The 25,294-nt window shown below is 58.3% G+C and overlaps 1 protein-coding gene across 1 annotated transcript in view; it reads right to left on the reverse strand.

The window, feature by feature from the left end:
- The window catches only part of CACNA2D4 (calcium voltage-gated channel auxiliary subunit alpha2delta 4), an 82,447-nt gene that overhangs the window by 30,705 nt on the left and 26,448 nt on the right, over positions 1 to 25,294 (reverse strand). Inside the window, 13 exon segments of the mRNA XM_032473498.1 lie at positions 1,124 to 1,204; positions 4,344 to 4,471; positions 5,909 to 6,004; positions 12,714 to 12,807; positions 12,932 to 13,029; positions 13,109 to 13,154; positions 14,226 to 14,293; positions 15,271 to 15,332; positions 21,584 to 21,655; positions 22,032 to 22,039; positions 22,158 to 22,191; positions 22,193 to 22,237; positions 25,184 to 25,258. Of these exon segments, the coding sequence (XP_032329389.1) occupies positions 1,124 to 1,204; positions 4,344 to 4,471; positions 5,909 to 6,004; positions 12,714 to 12,807; positions 12,932 to 13,029; positions 13,109 to 13,154; positions 14,226 to 14,293; positions 15,271 to 15,332; positions 21,584 to 21,655; positions 22,032 to 22,039; positions 22,158 to 22,191; positions 22,193 to 22,237; positions 25,184 to 25,258 (907 nt within the window).

A 25,294-nucleotide genomic window follows, 5' to 3' on the forward strand; every position in this document is an offset into this window, starting at 1 on the left:
CTCCCCTGGCCTCGCAGGTGCACGGTGCTGAGGCGGCCAGTCGTGGAGGGAGCAGGTCGGGGACAGGCTCAACCAGGCCACGGAACGGTCTTTGGGGCCTGGGGTCAACAGGCCAGGGTGAGGACAGAAAGGCGGTGGGTGGCGTGAGCCCCTCCCAAGGGCCCAGCAGTGCAGCCTCTGGACTCTACTGACAAGTGCACGAGGGCGCCAAGCAATACGACCGAGTTACCCACTCCCGCCGTCGCCCCATGGACAGGCAGCGCGAGGTGGCAGCCCGCCTGGCCGGCCTGCTCCTCCCAAGTCCTTCACTCAGTCTGGGGGGGAGTTGGGGGTCCTGTCCCCCCCACCCCTGCAGCGGCGGTGGCCCCGCACAACACAGGCGCCCGGTCCCAGCACCCACGCTGACTGAGGGTCCGAGGATCTCGCAAGTTCTAAACACGGCAGGGTCAGAGACACTGAGGTGGAGGCTGGAGGAGGTGGCTTCCTCACACAGACCTCACAAAGTCGAGGCGGCCTGCGAGGCTCAGTAGGCCCCCTCTTGGCTTTTTTGGCCCAATCGCAACACAGGGCCACGAACTGGGGCCTTCAAAAGAGGCGATCTGAGCTCTAATTCCAGCTTCATCAACTTAGCCGTGGGGACTTTGGGCAAACAACGTTTCTGGGTCTCAGTTTGTCCTCGGTAAAATGGAGCCAAACCAGATCACCCGAAGGCTAGCTGAGCACGTGCACGGAAACGCTGGACCGGCGCCGGGGCTCTGGCTCCGGGGTCTAGTCACCATTCCCAGCCCCCTTCAGTGGGATCCGGGGGCCCAAGGCGATGGAGGCGGAAGCGACGTACAAAGGGTGGGAAGGCAGCCTGGGGAGCAGCCTGGGTCCTGTGTGACCTTGAGCAGATCTCTTAACCTCTCTGGGCTCCGCTTTACGCCATGAACTCCGTTAGAGTTAAGGTTTCACGGTTTTATAACAAAATGGCTTGGAGGACTCTGCCCTCTGGCCCCATGCTTCACCAGGGAAGACACACAGCCAGAGGGCTGTGGCCCCCAGCCCCGCCTGCATCACCTGAGCCTCGTTCTTCACCCAGACTCACAGCTGCCCGGCCTCACGGCCCCAGGGCAGCGCCTACCTGCTGCGATGGCCGTCCTCCCGTCCACCGTCACCGCCACAGCGGTGCTCACCGTCACCACCACAGGCTGGCTCGGGCTCTCTGGGGAAGGAAATGGCCGGGTCACTTTCTCAGCGCCTGTGGGGCTGTGGCTGGGGCGGGCCGAGAGGACCGGTGAGGACCAGGTCAGGACGTTCCTCGAGCCAGTCAGGGGCCGCCTGGGAAACTGTCTGTTGCCCGTGACCTCTGGTCTTTGCCAAGGGCCTCCTGCATGCTGGGGGCCCCCAACTCTCCATGCAGCTCAGAAGCCACCAGGCCGCCTGGACAGTGTCACAGCCAAGTCACTGTGACACTGAGGGTTTGCTCTGCCCAGGGCAGCAAACCTGCCTGCTGCAGCTCGGGAACCCTGCTGGGACCCACCCAGAAGGCTCGTGTGACATCAAGTGGCCCTTTTGAGCAGGGGACAGGCTGCATTCCAGGACGCGGGGCTGGCTGACCCTGGGCTGGCTGACCCTGGGCTGACCTTCATCAGTCACAAGAGTCAAGAGTCAGGGCGACAGTGGCGGCCCCACAGGGAGGCCTGACACCAGGGCTGCGTCCTGCAGTCGGGCTGGCGTCCGAGGCGCCCACGGTCCTGGCAGCCCCCACGCCGCTGTCCCACCGTGCCTTTCCTTGCTGACGGCTGGTCACTGCTGCTCCTGGGACGTCGCCCGGCTCCACAAGCCTGCCTGGAATCGCCTTTCCCGCCCCTTCTGAGGGAGTCAGGCCGTGGGGCAGAGTTGAGGCGGCAGTTCAGCTCTGCAATCACACGGCTTCGTGGCTCTGAGAGGTGCCGGCTGGCACGTGCCCTCTGCTGATTAATTGTACAGCCCGGACTAGCTTTTCAAAGCACCCTTGTCTGCGGGTCACGCTCATCACTGAGAACTCCACGGAAGGGGCACGACTTTTCCTGTGCTTTGTCTTCACATCGAACAGACAGGTCACAAGAGCCTCACAGTGTCCGACGTCACGAAACTTAAATCGACCACTCATTTCTCAAACCCAAGGTTTTGGCAAGGTTGCCCGTCACACCTTGCCGTAACCAGGAACCTCCGAGACCGAGAACGACTCTGGTTCTAGGAACTGGCACTATGAAAAGTTGTCCTTGACTCTAGGAGCTTGCCATGATGAAGACCCAGGCACCACAATACACAGAAGCCGGCTTCCCCAGGTGCTTCTGGGAGTGTCCAGGAGGTACTGATGGGGTGGCCCTGTGCTGTCCCCGGCCGCAGGCTGGCTGCTTTCCAGACAGAAAGGCACAGGCTTGGAGGAAATACCGGAGTGAAGGGGTGGGGCCCTAGCCATGCGGTCTCTGGGGACATCGGAGATCTCAGCACGGGGTGACCCGGAGGCCACCGGGCCCAGCGCCTGGGTGGACGAGCGGGCTGCTGGGGGTGGAGGGGCGGGCTGTGGACACGGGGGGACAGGCCTGATGCGCTGGGGCTCGGGGGAGGCTGCTCTGTGCTGGCCGGTTTCTCAGCACCGACTGCAAAAGGCAGCTCCACGTGGGCAGAGGGCCGCAGAGTCAGCCTGGGGAGGGGCCCCTCTGCCTCCTCGGGGCCCCCGTTAAATGAAGCTGTTTTCTCTCTTCAGGGGAGATGGGAGTGTGCAGGGTCCCCTCCTGGGCTCCTCCTTCTCCTCCTCTCCTGCCTCCACGTTCCCACCCACCGGCCGCCTCCTCCCGCCACAAAAAGCTCCCAGGTGCGTCCCTGGGCGGGAGGGAGCCCATCACCACAGAACCTCCCAGGACCCCGTGGGCCCCTCCTGCTCCCAAGGGTCCAGTGAGGGAAGGGGCCTCTTGTGGCCCTCCCTCCTCCCGCCTCAGTCACGTGAGCCCCCCACCAGCAGGGCCAGCCGAGCCGGGGGCCCCGGCCGAGCCTCAGACTCTCCCTGTGTGGGGAGAGGGAAGGACTGTCTTACAGGCTGGCAGGCTGGACGGGTTACTCGTGGGCAACGTGTCATCAAGGAGGCAGTGACACTGTGGGTGGAAGACAGGGAGGGCGGCCTCCAGGGGGCACGTGCTGCCCGTGGCCACTGAGAGGCCAGGGGCGGGGCCTCCCCAGCTGTCAGCTGGGGCGTGGTCAGAAGCCCAAGGATGGCTCCAGTGGCGGTGGGGCGGGGGTGTGGGTGGAGGGGCCCTGCATCCCACGTGCACTCAGCCGCCCTCCTTCCGGCCTCTCCCCTCGTGCCCCCACCTCCGCTCCCTTTCCGGCTCAGGACCCCCAGAGGGGACTCTTGGGCCCTCTGTGGGCTGCAGCCTGCTGCAAGTGTGAGTCGAGACCATGCGCCCTCTAAGGTCCTTCCCGTCCTAAGCATCTTGCCATCTTCTTGGTGCTCTGGTAAAGCTACCTAACTTTTCTTGTTTCGGCCATTTTTCATAGTGGGGGCTGCAGCTCCGAAAGGCCCTGGCCCGTGGACAGCAGGAATGCGCTGGCTTGGGGCCTTGGCGCCCAACCCAGGCCGCCCTCCTCACCCCCTTCCTGCCCCCACAGCCTGGCAGCCGGGAGGTGCCCCGCTATCAGGGGAGCTGGGGGAGCAGACGGGACTCAGCGCTGCCGCTCCTGGGAGACCCCGAGGGAGGGACCGCTGGGGAAGAGCCGGTAGCGGGCAGCGGACTCGGACAGCCCAGCGCCCGCGTGGGTGAAGCCGCCCCTCTCAGCCGGCTGCTTTAAGCAGCTCTCAGAGACGCTCAGATGTTCAGAAACAGCGGACTCGGCGGTCAGCTTCCAACACGCTCCTGGGTGGAGCTGGGGTTGGAACCCAGCTCTCCTGACTTCTGGGGCAAGCCTCTTTCCTTAGTTCCAGCTGGATTTTCTTCAACTTTTTTACCTGAAGTGTAGCTGACTTACAGCACTGTGTTGGTTTCTGGTGTGCAGCAGTCATTCAGTTATGCATACGTATGTTCTTCTTCAGATTATTTTTCACTACGGACCCAGCAGGACCTTGTTGATCTATTTCATACAGTGTGTATCTGCTGATCCCAAACTCCTAATTTATCCCTCTGCCCCCATCTCCTTTCGCTGGCCAGAGAGTGAAACTCCCCGCCGGAGTGCAGGGTAAGGTGCGTGCTGAGGTGTGAGGAGGGGAGGCAGGGCCCCAAGGTCTGGACGTTCTGTCTGGTGTCCCCATCCTGTCTCCCATACACGTGCAGCGGGAGGAGGGAGGCCGCATCCCCCGGCCCAGAGCTCAGGGTGCGGATTACCTGGTCCCTCCGCCGAGCGGAGGTTGAAGACCATGCTGCCTGGGGGCTGCTCGGCCGCCTGGCGGTACCACAATGGGAAGTGGTCCAGGGTGAACATGCTGGCCTCGTCCGCGGGAGTCAGGAACCCCCTGCAAGGAGAAAGTTCTGGCACGTCCCCCAGATCCGGGAGCATGGTCTCCTCCTCGTTCTTACAAGGTCATCTAGGCTGGGCCCCGGAGCCCCTCGCCTCTGCCTTGGAGGAGTTGCCAGGAGAAGAGGTCAGCCTGTAAGCTGGTGCTGCCCCCACCACGCGCCCCAGCAATCCCGCCCTTTCCAGAATCTCATGCAGGTGCATCTGAGGGCACGCGGCCACGGAAAGCGGTAGAGCCCGCCTTACAGAGAGCTTTCCATTTTCTGCGAACTCCTCTGCCTGCAGGATTTCTTTCTTTTGGATAAAGCCTAATTTCTGCTTGTCAGGCTAAGCAGCATGTCTGGAGGAGGAGGCTGCACAGTCAGAGAGGGGCACGAATTCCCCCGAAACGCAGGCTCTCGCCTTGAGAGGCAGTGCGGGGTTTCTTTTCTGGAGTGGTTCTACCTTGCTAATTATGGCTCGGGCCCCCTGCGCTCGGCAGCCTGCAGGAGGGAGACGGCCCAGGAGCGGAGTGGGAGGCCGGTTATCAGTGACTGTAAATAACCCGTGGTGGGGGATATCTGCGGGTGGATTCTGGGGAGGCTGGGCTCCCGCGTCTCAGAGGCCGACTTGCCCGGCTGCACTGCCCGGCTGCACTGCCCGGGCTGCTAGCCAGGCCAGGGTCCGGCAGGGGAGCCCCCTGGAGGTGTGCATTCGGGGCGGCTGGGTTCACGACTTGGGGAGGTCTGTCCGAAGCCTTTTGGAGGGGATGCAGGGAACGCGAGACCCTCCCCTCACACTGCTGGGTGTGGTCCACCATCCGACCTCGGCCGCACAAAGACACGAACCTGCGATTTTCTGACTGGGGGAGTTCAAGGGGATGGGGAAGGACTGGGAATGGTGAGCCTGGGGAGGAAAGTTCCTTGTGGCTCAAGACCTCTGGGTGAACCTGCAGTTTCCCATCTGAGTCTCTTGCCGCACTGGTAATGGGCCCTGGAAGGAATGCTTCCTCGGGGAAGGCGGGAGATCCACTTAATTCCTCTTCCTCAAAACCCTCTGCTTCCTAGCAAGTGTGGGTCTGCCCCAGAGTCTCAGAAGATGCTCCGGATGGCGCCGCAGCTGAGTGCTTGGATTTACCAGAAGGGGCAGACAGTGCGTGGGACACAGGGCTGAGGGGCCAAGTCTGCCTGGGAGCCCGGCGGTTCTCCCCCAGGTGTCCGGCCGCCCCACCTCCTTTGCAGAGAGGCAGGCGCTCCGCACCCCACCCCCAGCTTGCTCCCTCCTCCCCTGGGGGACACGTCCAGGATGCGCCCAGGCCCGGGAGCACTTCTCTGCCTCTCCCGGCCTGTGAACCCCAACCCTTCCTCCCCTGCACCCCTAGAGGCCAGGGTCTGTCTGTCCACAAAGCACGGGGATACCCGAGGGACCCCGTCCCCTGGCTCCCAGAGGGACTCACTTGTCGGAGACCTTCTCGGAGCCCACGAACAGGCTGCTTCTGAGGAGGCCGGCCCGCGTGCCCAGGAAGGCCATGTCCACCACGCGCTCGGACTCCCTGCAGGCAGACAGGGCAGGCGGTGTCACCGCGGGTCCGGGGAGGGCACAGGGGGCCGGGAGGACCCGCGGGCCCCCCGTCTCTTCTGCTGTGAGCACCCCTGGGCCTCAGCCCCTCTGCGTTTACTCAGCTCTGGGGGGGTTGGCTCTGGAGGGCAGGAGGAACTGAGGGAGAGGTTTGTCCTGGAAGCAGAGAAGTTGCCCTTCATGAGCAGCACACAGTTCACAGCCTTTCACACACTCGCCTTGTCCCTGAAACGTGAGAGGAGCAGGCCGCCCTCATCGGACTTCACCACTCTGCCAGCGGGAGCCAGGAGCCTGGGGACGCCCCCGCGGAGCACCGTGAGGCCTGCGCCCCACGTGGGGGCCCTCACCTTTTTAAAACTTCAGCTTTACTGAGGTAGAGTCAACACACACCGTGGTAGCTCAAGCGTCCATCGCGGTGGCTTGACTCGCGGGCACGTTGTGAAAGGGGCCTTTCTTTCTTGTGTTTGCTGAGAACACTTATGTTCTGCTCTCACGGGAAGTCCTAACCACACAGCCCAGCGTTCCAACCAGAACCACCATGTTTTACAGCGAGCCCCCGACCCCCTCACCTCACCGCTGAGAGCCTGTGCCCCCTCTAGCACCCCGTCTCTCCCCAGCCCCGGCACCCCATCTCTCCCCGCCCCGGCACCCTGTCTCTCCCAGCCCCGGCACCCCGTCTCTTCCCGCCCCAGCACCCCATCTCTCCAGCCCTGCACCCCGTCTCTCCCGCCCCGGCACCCCGTCTCTCCCAGCCCCGGCACCCCGTCTCTCCCGCCCCGGCACCCCGTCTCTCCCAGCCCCGGCAACCCCGCTCTTCCCGCCCCGGCACCCCATCTCTCCCCAGCCCCGGCACCCCCTCTCCCCGTTCCCGGCACACCATATTTCCACCCCAGCACCCCATCTCTCCACCCCGGCACCCCGTCTCTCTCCGCCCCCACCAACCACTTCTCTATTCTGTTTCTATGATTACACTTGTTTTTTTAAGATTCTTCATACAAGTGACAGTCTGCCGTGCTTGTCTCTACCTGGTTTCTTTCACTTAGCATAGTGCCCTCTGGGTTCATCCATTTAGTTGCACGTGGCAAGATTTCCCCCTTTTTAGGGAGAGGAGGTAGCTCAGTGGTAGTGCCTGCCTAGCAGCACAAGGTCCAGGGTTCAATCCCCAGCGCCTCCACTTGAAAAATAAGTAGGTAAATAAACCTAGTTACCTCTCCCCCTAAAAAAAAAAGACTTCCTTCTTTTTAAAGCCTGGATACCATTCCGTCGGGTACACACACCGCATCCTCCTCGCCCTTCCATCCGTCAGTGCTCCCTTAGGAGGCTCCCTTGTCCTGGTTACAGTGAGTCACGCTGCAGGGCACAGGGACACCCCTTCAAGTGCCTGCCCTCCTTTCCTCTGGATAAACACCCAGAAGCGGACGGCCCGAGGAGCCTACGTGACCGTCAGTTTACACTCCCGCCCCCACGCGCACTTGCTACCGCCTGGCAGGTGCGAGGCGGTCTCTCACTGCGGTTTGGATCCGCGCTTCCCTGACCGCTGCTGCCAAACATCTTTCGTGCCTCTGTTGGCTATTTGTAGGTCTTCTCTGAGAAGAACGTCTACTTGGCTCCTCTGCCCTTTTTAAAAAAAAAAATCAGATCGTTTTGTTAAGGAGTTGTGTGAATCCTTTACATGTCCTGGGTATCAGCCCCCAAGACACAGTGTGCACAGACTTTCTCCCCTTCCGCAGGTGTCTTTTCACCTTGTGCCCTTTGCCGTGCGGAACCTTCATAGCTTGATGTGTCCCACTTGCTCATTTTTGCTTTGGGTGTCAAATCCAACAGATGGTCAACGTCAAGGAGCGAACCACCTTCGTTTTCTTCTAGCAGTTCTGTGTTTCAAGTCTTGCATTCACGTCTTTAATCCACTTTGAGCTGATTTTTGTTTGCGGCGTCAGATAGTGGCCCAGCTTCCCCAACACCATTTCCTGAAGAAACTCTCCTTTCCCCCAGTGTATATTCTTGGCTCCTCTGTTGTAAATTAATTAACCACACACGGGTGGGTTTCATTCTGGACTCTGTTCTGTTCCATTGATCTGTGTGCTTGCTTTTCCAGGAACATACTATTTTGATTATTGCAGCTTTTGGAATATGCTTTGAAATCGAGGCACATTATGCCTACAGCTTTGCTCTTTTTCTCAAGGTTGTTTCGGCTATTCAGGGTCTTCTGTGGTTCCACACGAGCTTTAGAACTGTTTTTTCTATTTCCATGGAAAATGCCACTGGAATTTTGACGGCGACTGCCTGGGACCCGTACGGTGGCGACATTTTAACAATGCTTACTCTTCCAGTCCACGGGCATTCAGCAGGGTTCTAAATGCCTTATAGTTCCCAGCGTATGAATCTCTCGCCTCCTTGGTTAAGCGCACCGCTCAGTGTTCGTCAAGAGGCGCTGCCCGCCCGAGCAGGGCTATTCCTTGGTTTCTTCTTATTTCGTTTACACTTGAGAAAAGCTCCCCCCTTCAATACCCCGTCACCCCGAGGCTCAGTCTGAGCAGGGGACGCGGGGTGAAGAGTCGTGTCTGTTCATTTACCGGTTTGTACAACTGTGAGCTGGTTCCCTGCCGTCTTCCAGTGATGACCAGTAAGCTTTTTTTCCGTATCACCGTGAACCCAGGATTTTAACACGTTTGCCTGTGCTTTGATCCAGCGTGGCCGCGACCACTTCTGCTGCTCTGACTGCCCCACGGCGGGCCGGCGAGGGCCTCCTCCAGTGGCACGATCTCACTAGTCCTTAGTGACTCGCCCCTGGGATGAAAGGACGCCCCTGGATCAGTCTTCGCCCCGGACCTGCCCCAGTCCTGCACTCCGGGGGTCACAGGCTCGTTTTAACGAGGGCTTCGTGAAGTGGACATTGGAAGCCCCACCTGGGTCTGGGGTGCCCTGAGGTGGGCCTCTCAGCGATGAGATCTCCCTTCTGCTTCTTTCAGGGAGAATACGTCACGAGTTCACTGATGTTTCCGATCCGTATTTCGCATTAAGTCTAAACTTAACCTCTTTGATTTGTAATTAGAAGCTTTCCATCTCTTCTTGTTGGCTGAAAATCTTGTTCCTGTTGACTTTAACACAAGACTGTTTGCTCTGAACCGTGCAGTCTGAGAATAACCAACCAACAGTTTCCAGCGATGGGCTGACTGAACGCAGGTTTAAGATTTTCTTTGCTTAGGGCTTAGGTTCTGCTTCCAAGTCCTTGAATGAAGTCCCCATGTGTGTGTGGTGACTGCACGGACTTGAGACACACCAGGTTTATTTGTTTCACTTGCTTTCAAAGTTTTACTTTTTATTTTGTTTTTTGATTTTGGGGGGTAATAGGTTTATTTATTTGCCTACGTTTGGAGGGAGCGCTGGGACCGAACCCAGGACCTTGGGCGTGCTAGGCACATGCTCTGCCACTTGACCTATACCCTCCCCACCCCCACCCCCCACTTTAAAATTTTTAGACTTATTTTTAAAATTTTAATTTTCTTTGATAACAATGTAAAGCACTTACACGGTTCCAAAGTCAAACATGCGAAATATGGTGTAGTCAGAAGTCTGTCTGTCTCCATCCTGTTCCTTCACTTTCCTGAAAAGTAGCTTTTCTGTTTGCTGGTTTATTACTTTGTTAAAGATTTGTACACGTACACACGCACATATTGCGTGTAAGTTTATGCACGTGTGTGAAGATACATTTGCATTTCCTCCTTCAGATAAAACCGTGGACTATTACACACACTTCTCTCCGTAGCTGAGCTCTTCCGCAGCAGGAGAGAGAGTCCTCACTTTTCATGGCTACGTGGTATTCCCTTAGGTGCATCTGCCCAGGCTCCTACTGATGGACATTCAGGTTATTCCCAAACTGTTCCTGTTGTAAACGGTGCCGTGCTGATTAGGGCATGTGACGTCTCTGGGATGTGTTCCAGGAGCGGGGCTGCTGCTCGAAGCGGAAATGCATGTGCCACCTTGTTAGGTTGTCAGATGCCCCTCCAGAGGCTGAGAAACGTTTCATATTCCCACCGACTCCCAGTCCACGAAGGGCCAGGCTGCCCGCAGCCTGGTAACGGTGCCCGTCGACCGATGTAGGTGGTGGTCGGTCTAAGTGACAAGGACCACCTCGGTCCAGTTCCGATTTGCAGTCCTCTCACGACGAGCTGGACCAAGCATTCTTCCTGCAGCCCAGGGCCAGCCGCAGGCACCCCATGAAGCAGCGCGTCTCCTGGTCCTTTTCCTGCACGTGATCGGTCCTTTGCCTTCTTAGCTTTGAGGCTCTTTGTCCATCACGAATGTGTGATTTAGGGACAGTCGCCCTTTCTTCGTTTATAAGTGGCTGCGTCTTTCCAGTTTGTCATTTCTCTGCTCACCTTGCACATGCTCTCACTTTCTGCCACATAAACACTTCACGTTGCTAAGTTTATCAGTCGTCCCCTTAAAGCTTCTGAATCCTGAGTCACCATGGGGAGAGGGCCCCCCACGCCTCGGTTTCAGAGCAGCTGGCTCTTGTTTTCTCTGGGGGCCTATACGGCTTCACTTTTCACACTGAGATCGGACTCGTCTGGACGTCCTCCAGGTGTGCGTACGATGCCATCGCTCCCCTCGTGGCTCGCGGGCCAGCCGGTGCTCGGCATCCACCCCGCCCTCGATGGGCTGACATCACGTGTCCGTGCTACATCCACGGCGCCCAGACGAACTTCTGGGTCTTCCTTCCCATCGCCCTGGCCTGCCCGCCCACTCCCGGGTCGGCAGCACAGCTCACAACCGCAGAGCTTCTGTAACACGGGTCACTCTCTCGGTGGGACCAGCCTTCCTGTCGTCCCAGTGTCTTCCTGGCTGTTCTCGCCTGTTCTTCCAAATGAACTTCATAATCAGTTTCTCTGGATCCAGAAAAACCCTGGTGGCGTTTGCACGGGGACCGCTGTGAATTTACAGGTTACCTCAGGGAGGCGCTCTCTCCGCAGCGCTGGGTCTCCCTGACCGAAAACACCGAGCGTCTCCCGTTTGCTCGAGTCTGCTTCTGTGTTTTTCAGGAGTGTCCCACGAGTCTCCTGCGCACACGTGGGGCACCTCTCGTGCTTCATGCCTAGGTGTGTTGTCACACTTTTTTGTGCTTGCCTAAATATGCCTTCTCACATAATGTCTTACCTTGCTTTGGTTTGTACAGATAAAGGTTATCACCTTGAGGGGAAGGGCAAAGCTCAGCGGTAGAGCATATGCTGAGCATGCACGGGGTCCTGGCTTCCATCCCCGGTGCCTCCGTGAAAAAGTAAAACAAGATTTAATAATAAAACTCCTGGGAGAAAACACAGGCAGTAGGCCCTGTGACCCCAGCCTCAGCGACGTCTCCCTGCGCTTTCTCCAGTCCCATGCTTTTCGCTCCTTTTTCAAGTATCTGCTGTCATGTACCCATGGATTCATTTCTGGGCTCTCAGTCAGCTCCATCCACCTCTGTGTCTGCTTTCCTGCCGGGACCGCGCCGTCTCGATTGGCCCCCGGATGAGAACACTTGCTCCTCGATGCTTCCCAACACGAAAGGCATCAGCCATGAAGACAGAGACCGCGCGCCTCCTCGCCACACCTGGCGGCCCGGTGGGCGGGGCGGCACGGGCGTGCGGGCCTGGACGCGGGAACCGGGCCGCCCGGCTCTGACTCCCGCTCGGCACTGACGGGCTGGCTGTCCCTCTCACTCCGCCCTGGTTTCCTCACCTCACGCGGATGATGACAGCAGCTGCGCTGCAGGGCCGCCGTCGGGACGCCCGGCCTAAAGCACACGGAGCACCTGGGGCAGCACCTGGCCCTCTGCAGTTCTTTTTCGTTCTTTAGTTTTATCTAATTTTGCATCCGTAACACGTTCACATGGTTCAAAATTGTACCCAAAAGTTAGACAGTGAAAAGTGCCCCTCCCTCCGTTTCAGTTACCCATTTTTCTCTAACCAGAAGCAACCAACGAGAACTGTCTCCTACACAGCCTTCCACAGATAGAACACACACGCGCACCCACGCGCGCACACACGAGCCCCCTTCAACAGAGACGGTTGGGCACGCTGCGTTCTCTGTAGGTGCTGGTTCCTATGAAGTTCTGGTGTCTTCACTGGGACAGCAGGCATCAATTTCCCGAGCGTCCAGGAGAGTTCTGCCGTCCTCATCAGTCAGAAGCTGAATCTCATTGCTCAGGAACAAGGTGTATTCTGTGTTCACCTCATTAATATCTTAATCAACACCCTCCCGACGTGCGTGTGCACACACTCACGCACACACACGCACTGCCCACATCCCCCACCTCTTCCTCCTACCTTCCCGCCGGACGCCAGAGCACCAGCTGTAGGTGAGCAGAGGAGAGAGGAAACCCTGAGGGCTAGGATTCGCCGAGGTCAAGCCTGTCCGTCACAGGGCCTCGACCTCACCTGCCGGAAACGGGCCCCCATCTGCTGCACCGCTCTCTCCAGGGCACTTTGGCTAACGGGCTGTCACAGCTGGAGCCACCCAGAGGGGTTCTTGGACCGGCTGCTGCGGTGTGGGGTGGGGAATTTGGACCTGTGCCCAGTGGACGCTGTGCCAAGCCCTTGCCTGCTGGGGCCATGAAGGTCGCCGTCACCCCCACATCTTCCCACCCTCATCTCAAGCCAGAGGACGCGGCCCGGCGGTGGGAGGGGCCCCCGGGCGGGACGTACTCAGAGATGTTGAGGGCCAGCGCCGTCCAGTAGGCCTCCATGGGCGCCGTCACCACCGCATCAAACAGCACCTCCTGCAGCAGCTCCTCGTCACCTGGGGCAAGACGCGGAGGCCGGCTGTCCTCCCTGAGCCATCTGAGTTCCACAGACAGGACCCCCCGCCCCCGCCCAGCCCCTGCCCCCGCAAGTCCCGAGCTCAGGCCCGGAGGGAAACTCACACTCCAGGGCCAGGTCCTGCCCGGTCAGGAAGCGGACCACGGCCTCCAGCTGGCTGAGCTTCCGGTGGTCGGGGTCTATATCCGTGACGCAGTAGATCCTGGAACCCGGCGGAGCCCCGTCACTCAGAGCATCACCCCCGGCCACTCCCCGCCCTGACAGCGCCCTGCCCCGCTCACCAGTCACCCGCCAGGCTCAGGTCCGGGTGGAGCAGGTCGTGCAGTCCTGAAACCAGAGTCCACGCTCGGTCGGTGCTCACCCACTGCTGAGCGATGGGCCCCCGAGCCGTGGTCCTGAGTCAGAGCAGGAGCTCAAGCCACAGGCGGGTGCCTGCTGCTCCTGGAGCGCCTCCCTTCCTGCTGCCCGCATCTGAGGTCCGAGCCCCACCGGCCAGGACCGCCCTCAGCAGAGACTTTGGCCTCACTGGCTTCATCGTACCCACTGACCACAGGGCCACGCGCAGCTGTGTAAGCTCCACGGCCACGTGCTCAGCACGTGTTTGTCGACTGCATGAACAAACGCCCTCCCGCGCACCCATCAGGGCTCAAAGATAAGCAGGTGCTCAATTAAGGTTTGACAATTGGAGGAAAGGGGGCTGGGAGTGCCGAGGCCGCGTGGAGGCACCGCACGTGGTGCTGGACACACACAGACTCAGGCAGGTAGCTCAGGGGGCGCCCCTTCCCCGCAGGAAGCCCAGCGAGTCCAGGGCCCATCGCCCCTGGACCATGGGTGGGCCTCACCCGGAGGAGGGAGAGGGAGGCCCCTCTGCCCCTGTGGTGGTGGCGCCCGGGCACACCTGGGAAGGGGAGAAAACGCACAGGAAGGGAGAGGAGGCCCAGGGAGGTCGGCTGCCGGGGCACAGGGAGGGCAGTGCTCCAGCGGCATGGACACGGGGCGTGGGGGGTGAAGGCAGGGCCACGCGGGAGCAGGCCGCCGGGGAGACGGGGCTCCCTCAGATGCATCCAGATGGACTGGGCTGGGCAGTGGAGGTGAGCATTTCCGGGAGAGCACGCACGGGGCAGACCCTGATGCTGAATGCCAGGACAAGGAGGAGGTGTGGGAGGCCACAGAAGGCGCAGTGAGGATTTCCAGAAAGATCCCTCCACGGAAGATGAGAGCAAGGAGGACCAGCTGGCACGTCTCAGCCTCCACTGACCGGCAGGTGCTGCAGGCCCTGGGTACCCGGGGCACACAGACCCCTGGGGGCCGTGTGCTCTGCCCCGGGAGCCTGTCTGACCGGCCCGCCCAGTGTCCCAGGGGAACCCAGTTTCCCCAGCTGCCCACCAGCCGACCCACCTTCTTCCACAGACGTGTTTCCCAGGAGAATGTACTCCCCGTGGCCGCGGGACAGCACCACTCCCAGACTGCGGGCAGAGCAGGGGGCGGCTCTCACCAGCAGCGCCTGCCCGCCGCCGCCGGCCGCTTCCTCCCCGTGCCCAGGGCAGTGCGCCCCGGCCCTCCCGCCTGCTCCCAGGGTCCCTTCCAAGCTGACACAGCACCGCGTCTTGTCATGGGCCTTCTTCCTGAGGAGGAAGCCACAGGACCAACCCCCTCCGCTTCCGGCGTAGTCAGATTCGCCCTGGACCTCTCAGGGCCCCAGGGACGGGAAAGCTCTCTCCCTCCGGGAAGAACGTCGCTGCCAACCCCTTGGCTGGATGTGGGCAACACCCAGGGTGCGCTGAGGGCACTGGTGCCTGGGCCCCTCTCCAGGGTCCTGAGTGACCCCCTGCAAGGGCCTGGGGCCAGGAGTTCTACAGCGACCTGCAGGCGCTCCAGTCAGCAGTCAGGGTGGGGAGCTGCCCTTCACTGAGACATGAGGAACTTCAGAGAGAAGGGCCATTTGTCCCCAGTTTGCAAGCTGCTGAAGCTGAGTATTTATAAGTCAGAGGGAACCCGAGAGATCTTCATATTAGGTCTTCCATCTTACAACGCATCGCTTTAAGATCTCTGAGTAAAATGTCATTTCACCCTCCCAATACCGCCAAGAAGCAGCCATTATGACTCCCATTTTACAGATGAGGACCGTAAGGCACAGAGAGGTTAAGTAACTTGCCTAAGGTCACACAGCCTGGAAGTGGTAGAGTTAGGATTCCAACCCAGTTAGTTTAGCTCCAGACCCGGAACATCCAGACCTGGAACAGGCCACACTGAACATCAGGCTACACTGGCAAAGCCGGTGTAGACCTCAAGTTTCCTGAATGCAAACCTGGGTCTTTTTCTGTTACCACAAAATTGCCAACTGCCTATGAGTCAATCCCCAAGGCCTGAAAGTCCCACCTAAGCTGCTGACATTCCCGTCCCATCCTCACCTCCCCCTGAAGGCGTGGCATGGGCCCCTCACCTGAAAGGCGTGTCGCGGATGTCCGTGAAGAAGTAGTCGTGGGTCAGGAAAAGGACTCGCTTCTGAAAGGGACACCAGGAAAGGGTGCCTGCTGGGGAGAGGGTCTCCAACCATCACCTCCCTCCCCATCTGACACCTGGTGCCCCCCCCCCCTTACCCACCACCTGCCGCCCACACGCCTCCTCTCGGTGACGCCCCGGCGGAGCCACCTCCCGCCAGCACACGGCAGCCCTTGGGGTTGCCCGACTGAAAGGCCACGTCCCAGACCCACGCTGTCCCATACGGGGCCACCGGCCTCTGACGTGTGACTCAGGAACGGAAGTTTCAAGTTTTAGTTAATGGCAGTTAACAGAGACCGAAATCTAGAGAGTCTGGGTGGCTGATGGCCACAGTGCCGGGCAGCAAGGTGCGGGCCGTGACTGAGGTCCAGGTGGGCCCATGGGAGACTGCCGCTGGAGCGCACACCTGCACAACCCACCTTCCCCTCCCTCGCTCTGGAGCACAGACCCCTGCAGGGCCACCTGCCCGTTACAACGTCTGTTTCCTTTCAAAACTGCCGTGAGTTTTCATGTTTCAGTTGGATTCACACCAGTCAGTTGGAGCACACCAGGGCTGCGCTCAGTGGCCAAGTGCATACGCACAGACAGACCTGGGTCGAGGCCCTGCCGGCCACTTCAGGCTGCGTGCCCTTGGGTACGTGGCTCCACCATCCTGGGCATCGCAGCTCTTGTCTGCACGTCGGGAGTAACAAGCACATCCCCGCACGGGCTGCTGGTGGGAGGGAGTGTGTTTTTAGCGGGTGGGTGCACACGGGAAGAGCAGGGCTTGCTCTGGGCTCTGGCGTCCTGTGGGCTGTGCTGTCCCCAGACGCGGTGGACGCCTTTGGGAAAGAAAGCCTGGCGTTGCACTTGGCTCGGGAGCTGCCTTATCCCCTTCACTTCTTTTCTGACTTTCCTTCTTCACTTTGGAAAGTGGAGTAAGATGCTAAGCAGGACGCAGGGGGAGGGCCTGGCAAAAAAGGTTTGTTTCTACCGGAAACCAGGTGTGGCCCGAACCAGACAGAACAGTCCCCAACGGGGCTGCACCCCCGAGGTGCCCTCCCGCCCCCTCTGCTTCAGGCAGATCCTCCGTCTCGGCCCTGAGAGCCTCTGGGGGGCGGCCGGGGGCCAGCACGGGCAGGGACGGGCTAGGGGGCCCTGTGCTCCAGGTGGGGCTGGCTTGAGTTTGGAACTACAGAGCATCTTTGAAATTTTTCTTTCTCTCTCTTTTTTAATTGAAGAAAAAAGCGAAATGCACACATCTAACTGTACCATTCCATCAGTTTGGGTAAGTGTATGGTGATAAATTACACGTGGGTCTGATGGGCGTGTGCAGCTGTGGAGCTGCCCCTCCGCCGCGGAGACGCGGACGATCGCACCCTCCGGACGAGCCCGCTGGCCTCCCGTGGGCGCTCGGTTCTGAACTCGCCCGCAGACGAGGGTGCATGTTCCCACAGCGCGTGCCCCTTTGTTTCTGGATTCTTCCACTGCACGTCACATCTCTGAGACCCGTCCGCGCGGCTGAGCGCGCGAGGAGCGTGTTCCTTTCCACGGCCGGGCAGTAAGCACCCGGGCGGACACGCCGCGGCTTGCGTGCACGCTCCCCGCGGGCAGGCACCTCCCAGTTTGGGGCTTTTATGAATAAACTGCTGTCAACATTCTCCCCGTGGACGTGTGCTTTCATCTCTCTCGGCAAGCACCTGGGACCGGGTCTGCGGGGCCGTGCGGCTAACTGTGTTTGCCTTTACAAGTCACTGCCAATGCCCCCAAGTTATTTTACTTCCAGCAACACGCGTTCCAGTTTCTCCACGTCTGCGCCAGAACTTGGTGTTACCGGTCTTCTCAGCCGCGGCTGGCGGTGGGAAGTGGAGGCTGGCGCAGTTTTCGTCTGCATTTCCCTGGTGACAAAGGCTGCTGGGCGCCGCTTCCTGTGCTTGTAGGTCGCGTCTGTTTCTTCACTTGCGATGCGTCTGCGCAAGCATTTTGCCCGTCTGTCATCGGGCTGTTGGCCTCTTTGCTAATGACTTGCAGACGTTCTTTACAGTCTGGACAGGTCTACGCCCTGCTTGTCCATCTTCTTAATTGTGGCTTTTGATGAGCAGAACTGTTCACTTTTGATGAAGTTCAATTTACCAAATTCTATTTTACATTTAGTGCTTTTGGTGTTTGGTCTAAGAAATCTTGGCGCAACCTCAGGTTGTGAAGATTTTCACCTACATCTTGTAGAAGCCAACAGTTTTAGCTTTCACCTTGGGAGCTATGGTAACTCTGAAATTAATTGTCGTGTATGGTGTGAGATATGGCTTAATGTTCATTTTTTCACTCATTCATTCAGCTGTTCGAGCACCACTTGCTGAAAACACTCTCCTTTCTCCACTGGTTTGCCCGGCTGTCTTTGCTGAAGAGCCCACGGACACGGAGCTTGCTTCCGGCCCCTCTGTTCCCCGCCAGGGACCCATCTGCGCGTCTGTACGTCGGTATCACTCTGCTTGGTCACTGCAGCCTCGCGGTGAGGTTTGAAATCAGGCAGTGTGAATCATCCAAGTTGGTTCTTCTTTTTCAAGATAGTTTTGGCCATTTTAGGTCCTTTGCATATTCATATGAATTTTAGAACCACCTTCTTCTACGTCTAGAAGAAGTCTGCGCAAGTTCTGCTTGGGACAGTGCTGGATCTGTAGATCAATTTGGGGAGAACGGACCGCTTAGAATGTCGATCTTACGACCTATAAACACGGCTGTATCTTTCCATTCAAGTTTCTTCTTTGACGCTCTTTGTGCAGCGTTACGTAGTTTTAGTGCAGAGGTCTTGTATGTCTTTGTTAAATTTACTCCTAAGTATTTTATATTCTTTCATGCTATTGAAATTGGAACTTGAAAATATTTTTATTTCCCAAATGTTTGCTCCTATATATAAAAACACGATTTTTTTTTTAAATGGAGGTACTGGGGATTGAACCCAGGGCCTCGAGCGTGTTAGGCATGTGCTCTACCCCTGAGCTGTGCCCTCCCCCGAAGCTGACCTTTGTAACGCTGACTGTGCGCTCTGTGAACCTGCCACCTTCGCTCATTGGTTCTAGCAGCTGTTTTGCTGATTCTTGAGATTTTTCTATGTAAACAGTCATCTTGCTGTGAATGAGGACAGTCTTGCTTCTTCATTCCTAATTTTTGTGCCTTGCATTTTGTTTCCTTGCGTTACGGCAAAGGTGGGTCACTGCGAGGTCCAGTGCCGTGGTGAACAGCTGTGATAGAACCAGACCCCCTTACCTTGCCCACAATCTTAGGAGAAAGTGTCGGATGTTTCACCATGAACGTGAGCTTCTTCCTACGTGCCTTCTAGCAGACCCAGGAAGTTCCCTTCTGTTCCCGGTTACGTCTTGTCAAATGCTCTTCCGCATCTGTCGGGACGACCACGTGGCGTTCTGCCTTCATCTGTTCACGTAACGGGATAACTAACCCCACGTGCGGTTGTCCTGTGCCTCTCACCTCCCACACTGCAACCCCCACCATCCAGCGTCAACACTGTTGAAGTACTCAGCTGTCTTTTTGGAAGTTAAAAAAATAAAGTTTTATCTCAACCCACATATTTACCATTTCCAGCGCTGTTCATTTCCTTGTGTTGCTCTGGGTTCCCATCTGTGTCATTTCTCAGCGGCCTGACGAACTTCCTTGAGCATTTCTCGCAGTGACAAGCTCTGCTCTGTTTTACCTTAAACTGTCTTCATTTCGCCTCTTTGGGGAAGGACAGCTTCTCTCTTTATATTTTCCCTCTTTATTTGGGTTGACAAATTTTCTCTTCCGGCATTTGAAAATTATCACGTTCCTGGCTTTGACGAGAACTCAGCCATCGTTCTTATTATCGTTTCCTTCCACTATTGCTTTTGCTTTTTAGAAAGATTGTCCCTTAACTCCAGTTCACAGCAGGTGGACCAGGGTGTGTTTAAGTGCAGGCTTTTTTGTTCATCCTGCTTGGGTTTGCTGAGAAGCTTGCATCTATTGGTTTTTGTTTTTCACTGAATTCTGGACATTTGGGGCATTATTTTTCGAATACGTCCCTCTGTTCCGTCCCTTCTCCTTCCCTCTGGGGCTCCCAGGACGTACGTAGTTAGAACGCTTGATGTTACCCCACAGGCTACGGAGGAGTGATTTTCTTTAAAGCCTTTTCAAAGTTTTCTTCCTGGTCTTCAGATTGGATAATTTCTATTGATCTGACTTCAAATTCACTGTCCTTTTTTCTCCTCCTCCAATCTGCTGTTGGTTCCATCCTGTAAGAATTTCACTTTAGATGTTTTGCTCTTCAATTCTAGAACTTCCTCTTGGTTCTTGCTCTGGTTTTAAACTGAGCCAAATCAGCTAAGCTGGAGCTACATGTTTGTGGATACTCACTTCCCTGCCTGGCTCCACATCAGGGCTGGCCAAACGAGCCGTCTGCGTGGGAGCCGCAGGGAGACTGCAGCGGCGTGAGCGCAGCACGCGGGCAGGGCTGCAGCTTGCGCTGGTCAGCTGGCTTCCCTTCTCCGGAGCGGCCAGCAGCCGGAGCCAAGCCTCCCAGCTGCCCAGGGTCTCCTCCTGCAGTGTCTCTGAGACCTGAGCCAGCGGGTGTGCAGGTCGTGGGGCGAGCACTCTCTCCTCCTGCAGGTCCCCCACGTCGCTGTGGGTGGAGGGAGTGGGGGACAGATGTGGGCTCCTGTTCTTCCTCGTGCGTTCCAGCTTGTTCTTGCTTCCCCCACATCTCACCTGGCTTTCCTTCCCAGCTGCTGGTCCTGCCAGCCTGCGACGACGTCCTGCTCACCACCAGAAGCAGAGGCACACGCCTCCAAAGAATTCTTCACCAGCTCCCACCACTTCATTAGGTCTCCCCCCTCGGATTAAAGCTCTTCTCACATCACTTGTGGTTCTACGTCTTTGATCAAACCCTGTTCTCTGCTGAGATCCCCCATCTGTTCATTTATGATGACCATCTTCTCCTTTAATCCCCTGTGCGTATTTATCATGTCTACTTTAAAGCCTTTCTTCTACCCAACAGCTAGGTCATCTCTAGGTCATTTAGAAAACTGCTGTTTCTCTTAACTGTGTGTCAAGAAAGGAAACATAATCCTGTTTCAGTTCAGACTGCCTGGCTCTGGTTAGCACCATCGCTTGGTGGCTCCGAGAAGGTGACAGCAGTGGGAGAACACGGACTGGGAGGGAAGGAGGGACGACCAGCCACACCCCTCAAGAGCTGGCTGGGTGAGATCCTGGCCGCACTCGGGTCTGCCCTGGAGCTGCCCTCCGCCCAGTGTGTGGCACTTCCATTACAGCCCGGCAGCTCGGGGCCAGATGAGAGCTTCCCGGGGCAAGTGAGGGGCATTTATCCAATTGGGGTAAAGGCGGAGACGCGTGGAAGAAACCTCTGCTTTTTTGGAGGATGAGAAGGAACAGCTGGGACCAGGGGCCCGACATCACTGAAGCTGTGCACCCGCCTGACGGAGGCCCCTCTTGGCCCAGAGCTTGTGGCAAGCAGGCGGATGCCTCAGAAAGGAGACAGGTCCCACTGAGAACCAGCCTTTCCTTCCCAGGGCCTTCTTGCTTGGCCTCCACGGAGGGCTGTGTCTGTGGAGGAACCTGGGTCTAGTTGTTGCCGACAGATGTCTGTGTTCTCTGTGCCGAGGCAGATGGGCAGCAGGAGGGGGCGGTGGGGGTGACTGTGAGGGAGGAGGTGACATTTGTAAATATTTCAAGGACAATGCAGAGTCAGTGCAGACGCAGTGGAACCTTTCAGAGGAGAGGAAACACTTTTCTAAATGGCGGGCGGGTCTGGGGAGACAGCATGGCGCCAGAGGGCGCACCCATGCCTGGTTATCTGTGGTTCCCGCGGGTGAAAATCAGCTGTAAGGAGCAGCAGTTATTTTCAGCCTCTTCCTATACAACGCGTTTTACAGAAGCTGCTAACAATTTGCAAAGTTAACTCATTTTTCCCCTTTCTACCATAAACCACAAAAGGGTCAAGCAGCAGGGCAGCCTCAGGGAGAAAGGAGAGCTGTCAAGACTGGCGTGTCCGGCTGCCTCGCGCAGCAGCCCTGAGAAACAGGCGTTGGTGAGGACAGCCCCTCTGGCCGGCGTCCCTCTGGGGCTGACACCCGGGAGCTGCGGTCTCCTCTCAGGACCCCCGGGCTCCAGCCAGCACTCAGGTCGCAAGCTCTAATTCAGCCCAGTCCCTCGTCACTACCCCACGCCTCAGCTGACCACAATGCTGCTTCCTGGGACCAGACCCCAGTTCCTTTTGGTGAGCGCCTCACCCCTCTGTCCAGCGGAACCTTCACGTCCATGGAGAGGGACCCCGTTTCCCTGTTGATCATGGCTGTCCTCAGCTGCAGGAGGAAAGACAACGCCGTCAGTCCCTTGTGCACGGGGCGGTGGAGGCCCACGCCCCAGACTGGGGGTGACCCCGGGAACTCTCTCGGTTCTCCTCCAACTCCTCGGAGTAGAGCACTGGGGGGAAGTTGGTTTGATCCTAGCTTCCCTTTAGCGGGAGTTCTGGAATTCGCCAAGATAGTGCTCCCAGGGGGCTGACACAGGAGAGCGCTCCCCTGAGACATCACGTCCTCCTGGCTGAGCTCCTGAGCCGTGAGCGCCTGAAACGTGGCTGGAACTCACACTCCGTGGCTCAGACGTGAGCCCTTTCAGCCTCCAAGGAAGATACTGTCATCCCTTCATACCCGTTGGGAGAACCTCCCGTCAGAGCACTGCTTCTGCTCTGGGCTTGCAGAGGCTCCGCTGAGGGGTCGGGGGACCTCACAGCCTGTGGCCCCGGGGCCCACCGTCCGGCCCAGCCCCCCCCCCCCCCCGCCACCGCCCACTCACCGTCCCGGCCCGGGTCCTCCCACTCCACCTCCGAGAGGTCCACAGCTGTTGTAGTTGGGTTTGGGCTTCAGTTTCTTCCCCTCTCTGTACTGAGGGCGCCGGTCCGGAGAAGAAACACAGGATCAACAGTGAGACCCCGCCCAGGTCCCAGCCCCTCCCTGAAGCCTGTCGGGGAGGCTCATAAAGCCAGGGAACCTGGGCGGCTCCTCATCGGAGTCTGGGCCCCTTTCCACCCAAGACAGAGCAACCCGGCTAACATTCGTGACAGAGGGTCTCCTGGCCTGCGAGGGGCTTGTCCCTGGTCTGGACAGCATGACTAGGAAAGAGCTCTTCCTCGTCCAGAGCTGGACCCCGTCTCCCCGTGACTTGCACCCAAGGGTCCTAGTTCTCTCCCGCGAGCCGCACAGACGTCTCCCACCCGGTAACCCTGGAGACTGTCGAAGGAGCCTGTCACTCCTGAGACGTCCCTTCTCCGAGCTACACGTTCCCTGTTCGCAGGGGCCACAGCCTCCTCTGAACACGCTCTGCTCTGTCCACGTCACTCTCAAAAGGGAGTGCCCAGGACAAGTCAGTATTTCAGACGGGGTCTGCCCAGTGTGTGACCTGTGTGGCCCTGTCTCGGCCTCCGCTACCTTCCAGGACGGCTCAAACCGAGTTTGCAGCCAATTAAATGCCCTCGACCTTCCCCTTGAAGCCCCGTCACATTCCAGCCCCGCAGCCCCGTGCTCGAGCACCGAGTGCTCGGCAGGCAGCTCCACGCGTCCCTCGTACATTCCGCCCTGCTCGCCTGCGCCCGTTGCTTTAGAGGAAAGCCTTCTGAACACACGTTTCCTCGCTTCGGGTATTAGCCCCGGCTTCCAGCCTTCGTGGCATCTGCCTTCTGTTTCCATCTTGCTGACTGAAGTTTGAATGGGACGGAGCCAAGGACAGACAGACTCCGCGGAGCCCAGTGCAGACCTCCCTCCAGCCGGACGCAGAACCGCTACCACCACCCCCTGAAGGTTGTCGCTTCCCGGCCCTGACTTCTCCCTCTCTCTCTCTCTCTGATACTGTTGTCATCTGCTGTTCAGTCTGCAGCTCTTCCCCGGCTTCGTTCAGTGACAGAGTGAAAACGGAAAGAGGACAGTTTGTCCCCCGGGTAACGAGGGGGTAACCAGACGGTCTCTTTTTCGCAGAACCAGGCCCCACAGTCCCCTTCACTGTGGATCTTGCTTTGGTCAGTCTTCGCTCTTTTCAAGAAAGCGTCACCCAGTGTCTCACCTGCCCGGAGACCTGTAGCACCCCTGCTGCCCGGCACCTGCCCGTCCCTCTCCTCCCACCCCGGCCTGGGCGGCGAGTCCTTCCCGGGCTCATGGCAAGTCCACACTCAGGGCCAACGTCACGGTCCTGCCATCTGGCGCACAGGCCCTGCCGCTGCTGAGTGAGGAGCGACACCCTTTTCACCGCCACTTTCTGACCCTGACGGTGTGGACGGTCATCTTTAGCTCCTCCCACGAAAGCCGCGATTCTGCTCGAACTACTCACACCTGGGCACTGACACAGCCTTCAGGCCAAAGGCCTGGCTTGTGACCATTTTCTGCATTATTACCAGGCAAATCCTCTGCTATGTTTATTTTTAAACTCAACGGTTGTCCTCCTCGACACCTACCATGAACGGACTGCACCTTCCGTGGGAACCTCGCCCTGCTGGCTTTACCATCCCCGCTGCCATGTGATCGCGTTTCAGTGGTGTTACTCTCTGCTTCGTCTTTGTGATCTGCTTCCTCAGTTAGACTGTAAGTATCTGTCCCTAGCCTTCTCGGAGCATGGTAGGGTCGGGCCCACAGCGGGACCACAGTGTGAATGGACTGGCTGAAGTCCTCTAACATCGACGTCGGCCCCTTCGTCCTGTGGGTCGGCTCCAGGATCAGCTTTTTTTTTTTAACAGAGGGACCGGAGCTTGAACCCAGGACCTCTTGTATGCTGATAACATGCCCTACGGCTGAGCTAGACCCTCCCTGCTCAGGGTCAGCGTTGCTGCTGTCTCCCTGGTGAGTCCCTTTGCGGGCTCTGGGGCTGCTCCCACAGCACCCTGGCCCAGGCCGGTGCCCCATTAAGGGTTCAGACACTGGCTCAGCAGAGTCTGAACTGGGAAGACGGGGTGGTTTCCAGGCTGCTCTGATCTCTCCACTCCAAACCTCTAGAGTTTGCCTTAAAGAGCTCAGCTGGGGCTTTTGGTCACTCTGTGTCTATCCGACCCAAACAGAAAGGCGTGGTGCCTAGAGCGGTCTCTCCAGTGACACCTGGGCGGGTGAGTGCTGGGGAGTGCCAGAAGAGGTGTCCTGCTAGCTGTCGTCCTGACGCCAACCTCGATTCAGGACAGGAGGGGCAGAGGAAGGGCCAAGATGCCACTAGGACCTCAGCTCCGCACCCTGTTCCCCTAGCCGCCTGAGAGGTGCGGCCGTTGCTGGCGTGGGCAGCGGCCAAGGCCAGGACCAGAGTCCTGGAGGCAGAACTTTAGATGGAAGGATGCAGCCTCCTCTCCTGGCCTCAGTCGCTCAGCTGAACTCAGGTGGAAATGCTCCAAACCCCACGTCGGGATGGAGGGAGCGCGCGCGGGGGGGGGGGTCTCAGGGACACGTCCCAGGACCACCTCAGGGCAGCCTCAGCCCTGCTCCCCCTCTCAGGAGGCTCCTTCCTGCCGCTCCCAGGGCACCTCAGCACTCACTGCCCTGGGGCGGCCCCTGGGCTTCCGGAGCCACGCAGACTCCAAGAGGGAGCCCGGGGGCGACTGAGGTGGTGACGGCAGCGGAAGTGGCCGTCCCACGGGCAAAACTGCACACTCGTTCCTGCTCCCTGGAGGCTGCTTGATACCTTATCTCTCCGGGTGGATCATAAACAATGTGAAAACAGGGACCATGACTCAAATTTTTCCCTCATATTACATTGGGTTCTTGAATGGAGCCAAATGTGTATTCACTGTTTTAACCGTTTTTATAAGCTACCCTCAAATCCCATATACTTAAGATCCCAAGGCAAGTAAGATCGGTACCTACCAGGGGTCGGAGGTCAGGATGCGAGAGGATGTAGCCATTGTTAGTGTTCAGGAAGGCGTATCCGTGCACCCCGAGCTATGGAGACAGAGATGGCGGGGTGTCACACGGCCT

Source organism: Camelus ferus, chromosome 34 (genome assembly GCF_009834535.1).
Source record: "Camelus ferus isolate YT-003-E chromosome 34, BCGSAC_Cfer_1.0, whole genome shotgun sequence".
NCBI classification, from domain to species: domain Eukaryota; kingdom Metazoa; phylum Chordata; class Mammalia; order Artiodactyla; family Camelidae; genus Camelus; species Camelus ferus.